Here is a 15,499-nt window from a genome sequence, read left to right as displayed (position 1 = left end):
CTGAGCAATTCGATTGCTCATTCTTGCATCTATTTTATTCCTTTTGAGCAGTAAATAGTGAGTATGGCACAACTCAAGAGAACCGCCCGGAAATGGGTTTTTGGCAAAGGCAGGGAAAAGGCGCATCACCCAAGCTGAGACTGCTAGACTACGCCGCTTGTTAGTACGAGCTATAGTTATTATAATGGTCTGAAATCAGACTTCCCTTTATGTAATAAAATTAGACTTAGTAGTAATGTTGTTAAGACGAGCGACCCTGAACTTGTGGGGCAAAGAGTTGGATCATGTAATATTAATATGTAATGCAAGTGTTGTTTTGAGCCATATGTTTAGTGGCGGGCCAGATCTGCGGGATGTGGATCTGGGGGCGTCACACTAATTTAAAATTAATTGAATATTAATCATCACATATTAATAACAGAAAAATATTTATAAATAGATAATAAATTGTAAATGCTAAACTTTCGTGAGAACGTATAATCAGTTAATATAATTTAATTAAAATTTAACTCATTAATATTAAAATATTAATAAAATGATGTTAAAATTTAAATAATAATTTACAAATCATAAGCTAGTAAACTATAAATCCTAAACTCAATCAAAAATGCTCTTAACTCCGTATAAGCGCACGGCTAGGGTTGTTCACGAACCGAGCCGAGCCGAGTTTTGACCGAGTCGAGCCGAGCTTTAAATTTTTTCCTATCGAACCGAGCCGAGCCGAGCTTTCTTATCGAACAAAAAAGTGTGTTCGAGCTCGAGCTCGATAACTAACGAGCCGAACACGAGCTTGTTCACGAACAAATACGAGCCGAGTCGAGCCGAGCCGAGCCGAGCCAGAGAAAAAGAAGGCCAAACCGCTATTTTACTCTTAAAATAGCAAGCCAAATAAAATTTTTAGTATGTTTCAATTGTACCATATTATAGTTGATATTCTCATGATCGATTTTATATATTATATATTGAATTCGGCGTTCAATAACATATATATATTACAAAATTATTATGAAAATATTGCTTTTTTTCGAATTTTAACGAGCCGAGCTCGAGCCGAACGAGTTCGAGCCGAGCTCGAGCCGAACATACTAAAAGCTCGGCTCGAGCTCGTTTTCTTAACGAACAATTTGTTGTGTTCGAGCTCGAGCTCGTTAACTTAACGAGCCGAGCCGAACGAGCTCTTAACGAGCCGAGCTCGAGCTTGTTCGCGAACAGCTCGGTTCGTTAAACAGCTCTACGCACGGCAGGCCCGGAGATGATAAACTCGAGCTCTTATTTTGTCAACCAAGTCCATATTACTTTTGCTCGTTCATTCATTTCTTTACGGTTTCTATTTTTCAATGTCTCGCTCAATTCTTTACTTAAAACTTATCAAGATTAGTCAATATATCTCACAATCTTTCCGCGTTTTCTTCCTTTCACTATCTCTCTTTTATAAATCACTTCACCCATTTTTTTTCCACTACTTTATATATATTTCTTAACCTCGTGTCCAAAACAAATGTAAACAATTGGTTGGGACGGAGGGAGCAAGAGCATCTCCAATAGGCTCTTTATAGTGGATTTTAAATTGAAATTTGAACAGGATGATAGTTTTGTTTGCTCCAATAGGCTCTCTCCTATAATCTCTTAGTTGGCTTCCAAATATCTTTTTTCAAAGATTCAAATAAAAGCAGGAAAGTGAAATGAAAGAGAGGGAAAAGTGGGGACAATTTGAGGAAAAGAAATTTTTATTGCTAAAAATAAGTTAGGAGCCAAGTGGCACCTAAAAGAGAGGAGAAAGAGTGAACTCTTAACTTCTTAAAGAGCCTCTGGGAGTCTTTTAGAGCTCTATTTTGGACATGGCTCTTTATTTTTTCACTTAGAGAATCTCCAATAGTCTTCTAACTCACTCTTAAATATAATATAAATTATTGGCTCGTTAGTGATTTAAAGTGGGTTCAACTCCAACAATACTCTTTCGTATTCACTCCTTACTTTGTTTTATATTATTAAAAGTAAGTTATGTGCATAAAAGTACAAAAGAAAGTGGATAAAGAGAGATGTGTGCTTACAAGTTTATTATAAAATATTAGTTAAGAGTGACTAATACTTCCTCTGTTTTTCTTATATGACACTTTTGACTTGGGCACGTATCTTTTAGGTGGGTTGACCGGATATTAAAAAATTATTACTTTTAATTGATTTTTTTTGTGAATTGAAATTTTGATTACATATTATTATTCAGAAAAAAAATTCAAAAATAATATTTTTAACTACCCGGTCAAAACACTTAAAAGTGTGCCAAAAAGTCAAACATTATATATTAAAAAACAGAGGGAGTAGCTCTTAAAAGTGAGGAGAGAGAGAGAGAGAAATTTTGTAAATTTAAGAGAAGTGAAAGCCTATTTAGAGCAACCAAAATATTATCCTTCTCAAATTTTAATTTAAGAGTTATTGGAGCTCAATTTAAGAGCTCAATTTTTCTTTTCTTTTTTTGGCTAACTAATTATTCAGGTTTTACTTCTCATCTCATCACTTTGTATTTGTTAATTCAAAATCTTCAACATTTTGTGTTTCGCAGACAACCTGATTTCCATATTATTTTATCCAGCGTAAATTAACAATGTGAGTGACCCTAGTGCTGAAAAAAAGGGTGAACTTTCCTTGCTATCGAACAAACCAATTTATTATATACAAGACAACCAATATTCCTCTTATTCGTTGTAAATTTGAAGATCTACAGATGCCATCCACAATAAACTATATGAAATCTGTCTTGTATGATGCTGTCACCAATGATAACTATAATGCCCTCAGTCCCTCACCGCGATGCAGGCATTTAATCTAGAGGATCAACGGATACCAATTACCAACCAACAGTAGTGTTCTTCATTTTGCATGCCAGCACGGGAGTATAAAATGTGTCCAACATAAACTAATGAACCATATTTCACTACTTCTTAATATCAATTCAAGAGGCAAGACTCTGCGCTTCACCTTCTTGCAAAACGTGGTATATTTTCCATGTATATTGTATATAAAAATTATTGATAAATTTTAATCGATAATATTTTCGAAATAGGTATTTTTCTATATAACTTTAGTAAATATAAATAAAATATTTATGTTTGCATACAATTCCATACAAATACATCTCTACTTGTACATACTACATATAGGAACCCATCATCAAAATAGAACTTTGGAACACTAAATTCTGTTACATAACCCTAATCAAATAGATTTTCAGGATCTAAATCTGAATATATGCTTTTTGCATCTTTATCTATGTTCAAAAATAATTTTAAAATATAAACATAAACATGACACTTTTAATTGCATGTATAGTTCTGCTGTTGAACTCTAATTAATATCAAAAGGTTCTTAGACTAAGGTATCTAGGAGGAACACATGACACATACATAAGTGTGGTGTTTGGTTGGGGTGAATGAAAATAAATGGAATGGAATGAGATTTGAACTATAATTCAGTTGAATGTATAATAATTTCATTCCTTCCACCATTCCATTCCTATCACCCTTAACTAGATCTCAAGCCCTCTATTTTTTTGTAAAGGAATGCTCCATTCCTTATCATACCCATTTTCTACCCAAATCTTATCATACAAAATTTGCTCACTCCTTTTTTTTCAAAGTCCTCCCTCCTACACTCTATTATGTTTTTTTGTTTATACTCATTTCATTCCATTCCATTCCATTCCATTCACTCCAACCAAACACAACAATAATATATGTTTTTACATGAATATATATTTAATATATCATAACATATACAAAATAAAAATTCTATATAAAATATATCATGTACTTTCATTCATCCAAAATCAAATCCTGTATTCGACACGAAATTTATGACATAATTTGATGTTCATATATTTTTATATCTTATGAATAATTTGGTGTACATTTCATTTGATGATGGATTCAAAATGATAAAATTTGAGTTGTTATTTCAAATTCTCAAAATTTATACTAATAATTCTTGGATTTAAAATGAAATTCAAATTCAAATTTCCAAACAGGTTATTTGTTCAAATTCAATTTTTTTAAATAAATATAGATTCTCAGACGGGCGATTAACATGTCACTCTCTCAAATTATGGAACTTAGTTACCATCTCCGTCTACCCATTAAATATGGGTCTTTTTAGTATGTGTTAGTATGTGTTCGTGTGCACACACTAACAACTATTTATTATTTTGATGGAGGAAATATATTGATGAAAATATTTGTGTATGCAGGGGTCATCATTATTAATTAAATTGTGCCGATTAAAATTCACCACATACTTAAAAAGTGGTTGATTCGTAAATTAATTACCTCGCGCCTAATATAGATTCTAAATCCAACTAAGTAAAGATTAACTATAATCATTTGACGCTAGTTCCCACGGTCGTGCTTCACAAGACTTTTAATGACTTCTTATTTGTTATACCTACAAGGCTACAACCAATACAATAAAAATGACTTTATTAATGTTTTGCATTGTTGAATTTGTTTATACGTCTTGTTCAAATAACAAACGAGTCCCTACTTTTACCCTACTTGATTTAAAAAGAAAATGGTCGTTGTCTGTCAGGAAAAATATACTCCGTCCCATCCAATTTTTTAATTGGGTTTGAGCATATATGAAGGTTAAGAAATATTTATTGGATAATGAAAAAGAGAATGAAAAGTAGAATAGAGAGATAGTTGAGTAAAAATAGTGTAAAAAAAAAAGGAAGTGGAAAAGTGATGGGACTTATAAACTATTTTAGAAAATTTTGTAATATAAAAAAATGTGCGAGACGTCCAAAAATAAAAACCGTGATAAATATGATCGAACGGGGGAGTAATTATTTTCTCATTATAAAAAGAGAGAAAGTCGGTATCACAGCTGTGCAACAACCGCGACAAATGCAGCAACAGTGGATGTATTCCCTATTTAAAAAATGTATAAAAAATATATTTTAATAATTTATTTTCAATATTTTTTATTAATATTTGTATTTATAAAAAAAAATATCTATTTATAAAGATATAAACGGCCTAACTTTTTAGTGTACTGCATAACAGTATGTTGTGCTGATTGAACAAATAGAAAGTTGCGCCAATTTGTTACTGTATGTTCTTGCATTTTATTACTCAGCTCTGTCCGACGGCGACTCCCTCTCGTTTCTTTATCATTGATTAATATTATTTGTAACATTTTTCTATCATTAATTAATATTATTTGACACTTATTTTAAAGTAGATATGAAAATATAATCTAACAACTTTTTCAAGACTACTTTTATAAATGTCTAAATATTAATTTTGTGTTCAAAAAATAAATATATATTTTACACAAAACTTAAAATACTTACAAAGTATGGTCCCAGATTCAACAATCCAGAGCACCGGGAGAGTTAGCTCACTCGACTTGCATTTGCATACGACACTTGCATACAAAGAAGAACATGCACATAAGATAAGCTTATTCGTTCATGTTACTGCCACCTCATATGTACCTTTTTTTTCCTCTTAACTTGCCTGTACTCAATAATTCATTTTTGGCTAACTAACTGTTACTGTATATTTTACTTCTCATCTCATCTCTTTGTATTTTTTAGTTCAAAATCTTTACTATTTTGTGTTTCGCATTTCGCAGGCAATTTGATTTACATTATTTTGTCGGTACAAGTAAAATTTAAAAAAAAAATGTTGAATATACGATTAATAATATTAAGAGGGTGTTTGGATGTGATTTTAAGCGATGTTTTGGGATTTATAAGTTAGAAACAACTTATTCTTGTGCCTGTTTGTTTGTCAAAGGCTTGTGCCTCCTTTTGCCAAGAAGACTTCTGTTTTTCTTCACCTATTTGTGTAAAAAACTAGAAACACTTGTAAAAAAGTTGAGAATGCTAATTTTTGTTGCAAGACTTCTACTTTTTTTTCAAAACAGTTTAATCACTTATAAATTTTTAATTTACATCTCACTTCTAGCCATTTCTTTACTTTAAGTAAGAAATACTTTTTTTAACTTTAGCTAAACAGCCGCTATATGTGTGAAGAAGTTACAAGTCAATTTTCCATCTATAAGTCAGAATTTAAATGATTGAAAATTATATTTTTATTTTAAAAATTTTGATTTCACAAAAATTGTAAACAATCACTTTTTGATTTATATTATTTTAATATTATATTAATATATATTATACCTAATAATTATAAATAATAAAAATTTGTTCAAACACAAAAATCAAAATTTAATTTTCAGTTATATGTACCTTCCCCTTTATAAGTAACAAACGCTTCTTTAACCAAGTAAAACAGCCATCTACAATCAGCCAACTCAAGCAGAGAGAACCTGCTGTTGAGCGGGTGTCAACTTAAATCCCACATTTGAAAGATAAAAAAAATTTATCTTGAATATAAGCGGCCAAAGGACTCCATTAGTACGAAGCCTTTTGAAAGGAGCCTGAAAGCAAATCCGTGTGGGTTCCGCCACGGCGGACAATATGATACTAATACCGAGTTACGGGCCAACACCTAGTGCTGGAAAAACCGACTTGGAGAAGAGATCAGCCTCTTCTATAAATGTAAACTTTTCTTGCTGTTAAATACACCAAACTATTACAGACAATCAATATTTCTCGCATTCATCAGTAGATCATATCCACAATGAACTATATGAACTCCGTCTTGTATGATGCAGTCACCAATGATAACCATAATGAACTCGCCGCGATGCAGGCATTGAATCTAGAGGATCAACGGACACCAACCAACAGTACTGTTCTTCATCTTGCATGCCAGTACGGGAGCATAAACTGTGTCCATCATATATTAAATCACCATGGGGCAGCACTACTTTTAAAGACCAATTCAAGAGGCGAGACTGCGCTTCACCTTGCAGCAAAACAAGGGCAGCTTAACGTGGTTCAGGCACTCGTTGATAGAGCTACGGCTTTGGCTCAACAACATAATAATGTACCAAACCATCCGGCATCAATGATGGTGCAGAATCTGATGAGAACTGCGGACGAGGATCTTGAAACCGCCTTGCACGGGGCTGTACGATACAATCGCATCGATGTTGTTAGATTTCTGGTAGAAAGAGATCGAAGCTATCTACATCCACAGAATAAGTACAAGGAAACTCCACTGTACTTGGCTTCTATTAGGTACTGTTGGAATAATCTTAAATTTAGTTATTTTTATTTATTTAATTATTTATTTTTTGTACATTAGTTTTCAATCAGTTAGATGTTTGTTGGAGTATAGAAAATTTGTAGGAGATATTGAGTCTATCAAACAATAAAGTAGTTTTAGGAGATTTATTAGAAGTAGTAGAATAGAGTCGAGTAGGTTTGTTTTTAAATATTGCATGTAATCTGTCTTTTTTTTGAGAAAGAAATAGAATACAAATCAGTTTTATATTCTACAGGTACTATCCTCAAATAATTGCTACCATTCTCGACAATTGTGATTGGCCAAACATTAGTGGTATTGCCGGTGGGAAGACTGATTTGTATGCCATGTGTGGTGGTCCGGAAGGAAGAACAGCTTTGCATGCTGCAGTCTTGGATTACAGGAACCCCGGTGGACATGGTAAGTTTACACATATTATGCTTCTCTCCGTATTTTCCACACTGACGTTTCAATCAAATTTGATCCAAAGCTAATTTTATAAACCAGCTAGCTTTACACAAGACCTTTTTTTTTGGATAAGATTCCAGAATGCACCAAGCATTTTCCTTTTACTAATGGAGGTACAACGTGCAAGAAGTTAGAGCATCTCCAAGAGCCTCTTAGTTGACTCCTAAATATAATATAAATAATGTGGCTCTTAGCAATTTAGTACAAATTTAAGAATGTGAACTCCAACAATACTCTTTATATCTCTTTTCTATTTCATATTTTATTCATATTGGGCTCCACTATAAAACAAAAAGAGAGGGAACGGTGGAGGTGAAATGGAGTGAATGAATTTTTTATTGTGTAAAATTGAGTTAAGAATTATGTGGTGGCTCTTAACTTTGAGGAGAGAGAAGAGAAAAATAAGAGGCTCTTACTGATTTAAAGAGCCACTTGGAGCAATTTTTTTCCTCACACTCCTCAAATCTCAAGTTAAGAGCATCTCCAAGAGTCTCCTAGTTGGCTCCTATATATAATATAAAATATTAAGCTCCTAGTAAGTTAATATAAAATTAAAAGTGTCAACTCCAATAATTCTCTTTATATTTGCTCTTAACTTATATTATATTTATATTTTGAATTCAAAGATGTGTCATGTAGTGGGAGTCCAATGTAAGAATTGGAGGAAATGATTATTTTATTAAGTTAAGAGCCAACTGGTAGCTCTTAAGTTAGAGGAGAGAGAAGAGGCTCTTAAGGTTTTTAAGAGCCACTAAGAGCCTCTTGGAGCTCTTTTTTTCCTCATCCTCCTTATATTTTGATTTAAGAGCTAGTTTAGGAGCCTCTTGGAGATGCTCCTAAATGAAGAGTTTCTTGGAGATACTCTAAGAAAATATTAGAATAAAAGATTTAATAAATGTCAAGTAATACTTATAATCCCGAGTTCTGATCGACTGATATGTATTATGACATTGTTATTAGTACTAGAAGCTGAATCTCTTTCAATATGATCAGTTCTCAGAAATACTAGTGTGAGACTCTTGCTGTAAATTTGTATACATGTGAGCTGTGTTATAAAGGATATATTAATATGATATTAACAGCATCAAATAAAATATATTATTTTAATTATCATACTAGTTTATATAAAATTTTATATCAAATTTTATGAGTGTGTCACTACTCTAGTAACATTATGAGTGTGGTGCAGCCGAGGTAATATAGTTTAAAAAAATAATGGACGTACAATTATCACCCAGCCGCCCACTGCAATGCCTCGTATAACTTTTTAGTTTAATACATTATTATATATATATATATACATAGGCAAGTGCTGAAATACAAAATCCCTACAGTATAAACGTACAAACAATCACTAAATGTGTTGAACAAAGTCACTAAATATTTGAACAGAATCACTAAATCTACCAGGCGGATCTGATGGAGAGATAAGGGGAGGGGAGCACTTACGGGGCGGCGTAGCCATGTGAATTGTGATGGTGTAGTGCGGCCGGCGGCAGGTGCGACGCCGGCAAGGCCTGCAATGCTAGAAACACGATTGAGGGAGAGAGACACGATTGAGGGAGAGGAGAAAAGCAGTGATGATATTGTGTGCGTGTGTATAGCACTGGTCAGTGAAGACAAATAACTACAGAGAGAGAGCCGCTGGCTGTCATGGTGGTGGTAGTTGGTGGTGGGGAGAGAGGGAGAGGGTGGGGATGGTAGTGGCGCGCTCGTGTGTGGCGCTAGTGGGTGGTGGTGGTGGTGATTGGAGGTGATTGTGGTGGTGATGGTGATGGATGTATGTATGTTTTTGTTAAATTAAAAATTTCTATTCACTAGACATTATTGTCATAATCACTGATTTGTACGTTTGTACTATATATATAGGGGTTAAATATCAAAGTGGCCATTGAAGTGGAGGTCGTATATCACTCACTGATCTTAACGGGGTATAATTTCAATTATTAAAATCATAATAAATATCAATCAGATATCTCCAAATTTTAGTTCAAGGATTAGAAATATTATTTATAAAATTTTACAAATTATTTTTGAATGTTACCACAACAAAGTAAAGGATTATGATTTTTGGTATTTATGACAATATATTTAGATTTTACCAATTTTGTCTATTATTTATTTTTAATTAAAACAAAAAAATAAAAATATAATAAAAAATAAATAGTAAATAAACTTGATAAAATCTAAATATATTGTCTTAAATACTAGAAGTTATAATCTTTTACTTGTTTGTGGTAGTATTCAAAAATAATGTGTCAAACTCTATATTTAATATTTTTATTCCTTAAACTAAAATTTAAATGTGCTTGATTGATATATATTGTGACTTTAATGATTAAAATGATACCCATTAAAATCAGTAAGAAAAGTGATATATGACCACCACTTTGATATTTAACCCATATATACAAAGGACGTAGTTTGAAATATAAATAAGAACCATAAAATTTCTAATTAAAGACTCCTAAGCTCAAAGAAGATGGACAAAAACTTGCACTTCATTATTATTAGCAAGACTCACTTATTTATGAGTTCATAAGCTCTCAGATTTACAATTAATAAATTTTGTGCATAATACTATGAACTGCATTTTGCTAAGTTCTTACATAATTGTTATTGGAGCTCATGTATAAATATGTCTACATTCACATGTCTAATCTATATCAGAGATCACTCTTGTTTTGTGTTTTTTTTTTTATATCAGAATGCGTGCAACTTCTTTTGGATTGGAACATAGGTCTATTAAAGGAAGTAGACGATTATGGTTGGACGGTATTTCATTACGCGGCACATAATGATCTTTATACAATAATTGAACTAATAGTTGGATTTTTAATTGCTGATGAAGACAAATATGTGGCGTACCATAAAGACAAGATGTATGGAAGAACGCCTCTACATATAGCAGCATATACTGGAAATGTGGGTGTCATGATTACATTTGTCCACCATTTTCCAGATTGTTGGGAAATTACAGATGGAAGTGGCCGAAACATACTGCATATTGCGGTGGAGGAAGATCGAAAGGAGGTTATTGATTATATTTTGTTCCGCGGTTTTAAAGCAAGCAATAACCTTTTAACTAAAAGGGACAATAGCGGAAATACACCACTCCACCTAATTACCAAGCTGGGAATTGCGGTTCCTAGGCTCATGCGAATAAGAGTGAGAGATAGGATCATGGGAATAAGAGGGATTGACCCGCGTCCCTTAGGGATTTTAATGAGATGGTTGCGTTCTAAGTTAATGGATAGAAGAAGAGCAGAGTGGGAAGTTGATTGGGAAGTACTAGATTCCAACAATTACACCCCCTTAGACGTACTGCATTTGGAAGAAGAAAAACATACGTTAGCCAATCAGGTACTTTATACCAGCTAGCTTCTTAATTCTCATTCACACCTGTGAGTTTTAATTACAAAAATCTTTCATTGCAGCTCTTGGTTAGAACATCACTAATTGAGGCCAATGTTAGAAAGCATTGGTGGTTGTGGCGTACACTCAGAGAGCCAAATGCTGAGAGTGGGAAAAGAATTGTGAAACATACTGAAATAACTAACAATCTAGAAGTCGAGGAGCACAGGAAAGCGATGAACACCCATATGGTAGTATCCGCACTCATTGCAACAGTGGCGTTTTCAGCACTATTCAACGTGCCTGGGGGCTTTGATGGGAGCAAAGGATCCCCGGTTCTTTTAAGAAAAACTAGGTTTGCCTTTTTTATAATCTTTGATGCAATTGCCCTGATGTTGTCAGTTGCCTCGTTATTACGCTACTTCGTTACATCATCTAACAAAGATGCCAATCAAGTAAAGCTCATAGTCCAGACCACAGCAACATCGAACTTTTTGGCGATTGTCACAATGATGATAGCTTTCGTTGGTGGAACTAGTGCCATGCTAGCTGACAATTCGATACTGGCCAATGTTGTGGGTGTACTGACTCTTTTCTTCTTAATCGGTGCCATTCCTATATCCGTTTATATTGGAAGGGGCGGAGTGCGTAGTAGAACTTTACTTCCTACAAGTAATAGTGTGTGATTCCCAACTACGTGATGTAACATTGAAATAATAGTTTTGTGAACTCTGAATTGTATTAAATTGCTTTCTATATATATATATATATATTTTTTTTTATTATTGTGCATATAATAAACTAGATATTTAAAAACAAACTTTAACACCAATCTGAATTTGAAAGAATCAGTGAACTGAAGGTTGATCGTAAATTTTGGAAGAGGTAATCGGAGAGGGCTGAAGATCGAAATGGAGAGGAATAGAATAGATAATAGAGAAGAAGTTGAGATGGTGGTTACCAGATTTGTGAAAACAAAAGGGTTGATCAGGTTAAAGTCTGGGCAGAAGAAATTTGATGGCAACTTTTAGGAGGAAAGACTGAGAGAAAGAAAGTTGAAGGCTTGATACTCAGGGACAAGGTAATCAGTATTTCTTTTTTCTTTTTTTCTTTGCAAGGACAATGAGTATTTCTTTAGCTACAAACAAAAAATGAATTCTCAAGACATCAGGAAAGAAGATCCTAAAAAAGTTGGGAGGCAAATCGATTTATTTGAAGGAGAAAAGCTTGATCATAGCCCTCATATACACATTTCAAAATCGAAGCGCAAAATCATTCAGATATAAGTGAAAAACGAGATAATACATAAATCGAGGTCCTAAATCGAAAGCTCTAAATCGGAAGCTTGAAATCACTTATGAATATAAGTGGATTAAATCTCCCAAGATAAAATCTCGACAGAAGATTCTGCCTACCTCAGCATATGTGTGAGTCAATTGACTCCAAAATGAAACGAGATGCTAGTAATGTTATGCAAGAAGAGAACCTTTATAACATCAAATTTCAAAAATAAAATGAAATCACTAAAAAACTAGCATTTTCAACTTCTCAGTTTCGAGCTTATAAATTGGAAGTTGACTTAAAAATTCTTTACACAAAAAATACAAATAATAAACTGTTTATAAGCCGAGCTTTTAAGACTGGCCATACCATAGATACGCGGAACGCGGAACGTGACCACGATCGGCGACCTAGTTTGTTCGTCCCCGAATCCGGAATAAACGCGACCAGAAACGCTGGTAGTGACGTACCCATATGAACACGCATGATTCTTGATAAGAAAGAGTCGATTGTGTCTGTGAACGTATTGTGTGTCTTTGTCAGTGCTGCGAAGAAAAAGAAGAAAGGCAGTGGTAACTGTGTGTATATGTTCTATATATGTATCTACATATGTAAAGAACCGCGGCCATTGATCAAATAGTAGGGTTATTAAAGCGTATTCTAATTTTTGGGCCCTGCAGGCCCATTAACAATATATTCAAGCTAACTCATCTTTAATGTTTAAAGGATTTAAATCACCAGCCCAATGAACTCCCAGACTCTTATTATTGTTTTATAAATAATTTTTTTGAAGTATAAACAAAATAATATTGATAAATTTATAATAATTTAAAATTGTAACCTCATATATAAATATTTTTTTTTATAAAAAAAATCTATCGTGCCCATACGTTCCGTCGTACCCGTACGTTCCGTCGTACCGGGTTCACTAAAAATGAAGTTTCGCGTATCCGTTTCCGTGCCCGTTTCGTATCGAACCATGTTTTATGTAACACTGGGCCATACCATAGATACGCGGAACGCGGAACATGACCACGATCGGCGACCCAGTTCGTTCGTCCCCGAATCCGGAACAAACGCGACCGAAAACGCCAGAAGTCACGACCGGAAACGCTGGTAGTGACGTACCCATATGAACACGCATGATTCTTGATAAGAAAGAGTCGATTGTGTCTGTGAACGTATTGTGTGTCTTTGTCAGTGGTGATGTTTATAGAAGAATGAGAAACGAAGAAGAAGAAGAAAGGCAATGATAACTGTGTGTATATGTTCTGTACATGTATCTACATATGTAAAGAATAACGGCGGCCTTTGATCAAACAGTAAGGTTATAAAAGCGTATTCTAATAGTTGGGACCTGCAAGCCCATTAACAATATATTCAAGCTAACTCATCTTTAAATAATGTTTAAAGGACTTAAATCACCAGCCCAATGAACTCCCAGACTCTTATTATTGTTTTATAAATAATTTTTTTGAAGTACTCCCTCCGTCTCAATTTATAGGTCCATTTTGGAATAAACACACATATTAAGAAAAAAGTTGGTTAGATGGAATCTTATCTCATGTATCATTAATTAGTGCATTGATAAGTGAGAATATTATTGAGTTTTAAAAAAATCACAATAAATATAGGGATTTAGTGCATTGAGAAATGAGAATAATGAGAATAATGAGAAGAAAAAAAAAAAAGAAATGAGAATAATGTTGAGTTTCAAAAAAATCACAATTAATATGTAGATAAATTTGTATTGAAAGAAGAGAGGGACAAGTATTTTGGGACAAATTTTTTTTCCAAACTGGACCTATAAATTGAGACGGATGGAGTATAAACAAAATAATATTGATAAATTTATAATAATTTAAAATTGTAACCTTATTTATAAATAATTTTTTTTTTAAAAAAAGTCTATCGTACCCGTACGTTCCATCGTACCGGGTTCATTAAAAATGAAGTTTCGCGTATCCGTTTCCATACCCCATTTCGTATCGAACCGTGTTTTATGTAACACTGGGCCATACAACACCATAGTGCACAATGTGGTGGAGCAAAACAGAAGGAAAGTGAGCACATATATTTTTGTTATAAGGTCTCAAAACAAACAATAACATCTTAACTACGAAGGACATCGGAGAAAATACATGCACCTTTCTGCCTGATTACCAAGTTGGAATTGTTGGAATATTATTTGAATAAAAATATTGTATTTTATTTGAATTGATTTGATTTGTTATTTATGTGTTTTTGATTTTGTAACTCCCATTTTATTTTGTAACCCCTATGTCATTAGTATTGCATAAGTTGCAAAGTTAATGCATGGGAGTTACAAATCCTTTCCCTTATATATTTGAGCCCTTTGCTTCATTGTTTGGGATACCAAAAAGTATACAACTCTTCCATATTTCCTTGTGTTCATCTTAGAGCTTTAGGTTCTAATTTCTCTGAGATAGTAGCCACATTTGTTCAGTTCGTAGGAGGCGGGTTTGTAAGTGCTTCAAATCACCTTTATTTGTTGCATCCTGGGAGACGGAAAGCTAACACACCTTCAAGCACCACGTGAAAGGAGCTTATTTGTTTTAAGGACAGCGTGGTTTTCACGTACCTTGAATATTTGTTTCGGTATAGTACTGTTGATTCTTGATTTCAGGTAAATTTCAGGTGGTATACTTCCTACAGGAATGATATGTCCGGAGCTCATGGACCCCCAATTTGGTACATTCATATATGTAGATGAAGTGGCACTCGTGCTTTCAGTTGTTTGTATACTTCATCACATCATTTAACTTAGTTCTCTGTTTCATCACTCTACAGAACCAAAATTTTCAGTTGGTCTGCTGAGTAAAAAAAGTTTTCAAGTCAACTAATTATACCATTAAAAACTTTCAAATAGGCCATTCCGTTAAAAACTTAACGGGAAATCTATTCTGACATGAACCATCCTCCTGCTGCTGTCTTGTGACCAATATCATTCGGCTGATAAATGTAGCTCTTTTCAGACTCTTCATCTATTACCATTGTCGGCAAATTCTCTTGATCATCAAACTCGTCAAGTGTTTCACTTGTTGTGAGCAAAAGATCCAGCGGACCTCAGACCGGTGGGTGGCTGTCTAGGAGGCTGTCTAGGAGGGATGATAATCATGGGAATAAGAGGGATTGAACGGCAGCATCGCTTAGGGATTGTGATGAGATGGTTGTGCTCTAAGTTAATGGATAGAAGAACAGCAGAATGGGAAGTTGATTGGGAA

At 33.8% G+C, this 15,499-nt stretch overlaps 1 protein-coding gene across 1 annotated transcript; it reads left to right on the top strand.

Moving 5' to 3' along the window:
- Positions 1-3,901: 3,901 nt before the first annotated feature.
- LOC108202379 (ankyrin repeat-containing protein At5g02620) lies at positions 3,902-11,755 on the top strand. The gene is made up of 5 exons (XM_017370756.2): positions 3,902-6,559; positions 6,714-7,144; positions 7,408-7,571; positions 10,327-10,982; positions 11,057-11,755. Exons 1-5 carry the CDS (start codon positions 6,479-6,481, stop codon positions 11,657-11,659), a joined length of 1,935 nt encoding a protein of 644 aa, XP_017226245.1. The 5' UTR covers positions 3,902-6,478; the 3' UTR covers positions 11,660-11,755.
- The last annotated feature ends 3,744 nt before the right edge of the window (positions 11,756-15,499 follow it).

This window comes from Daucus carota, chromosome 9 (assembly GCF_001625215.2).
Source record: "Daucus carota subsp. sativus chromosome 9, DH1 v3.0, whole genome shotgun sequence".
Lineage (NCBI taxonomy): Eukaryota > Viridiplantae > Streptophyta > Magnoliopsida > Apiales > Apiaceae > Daucus > Daucus carota.
The sequence above is the reverse complement of the archived record's forward strand: the minus strand, read 5'-3'. Positions and strand labels throughout refer to the sequence as shown.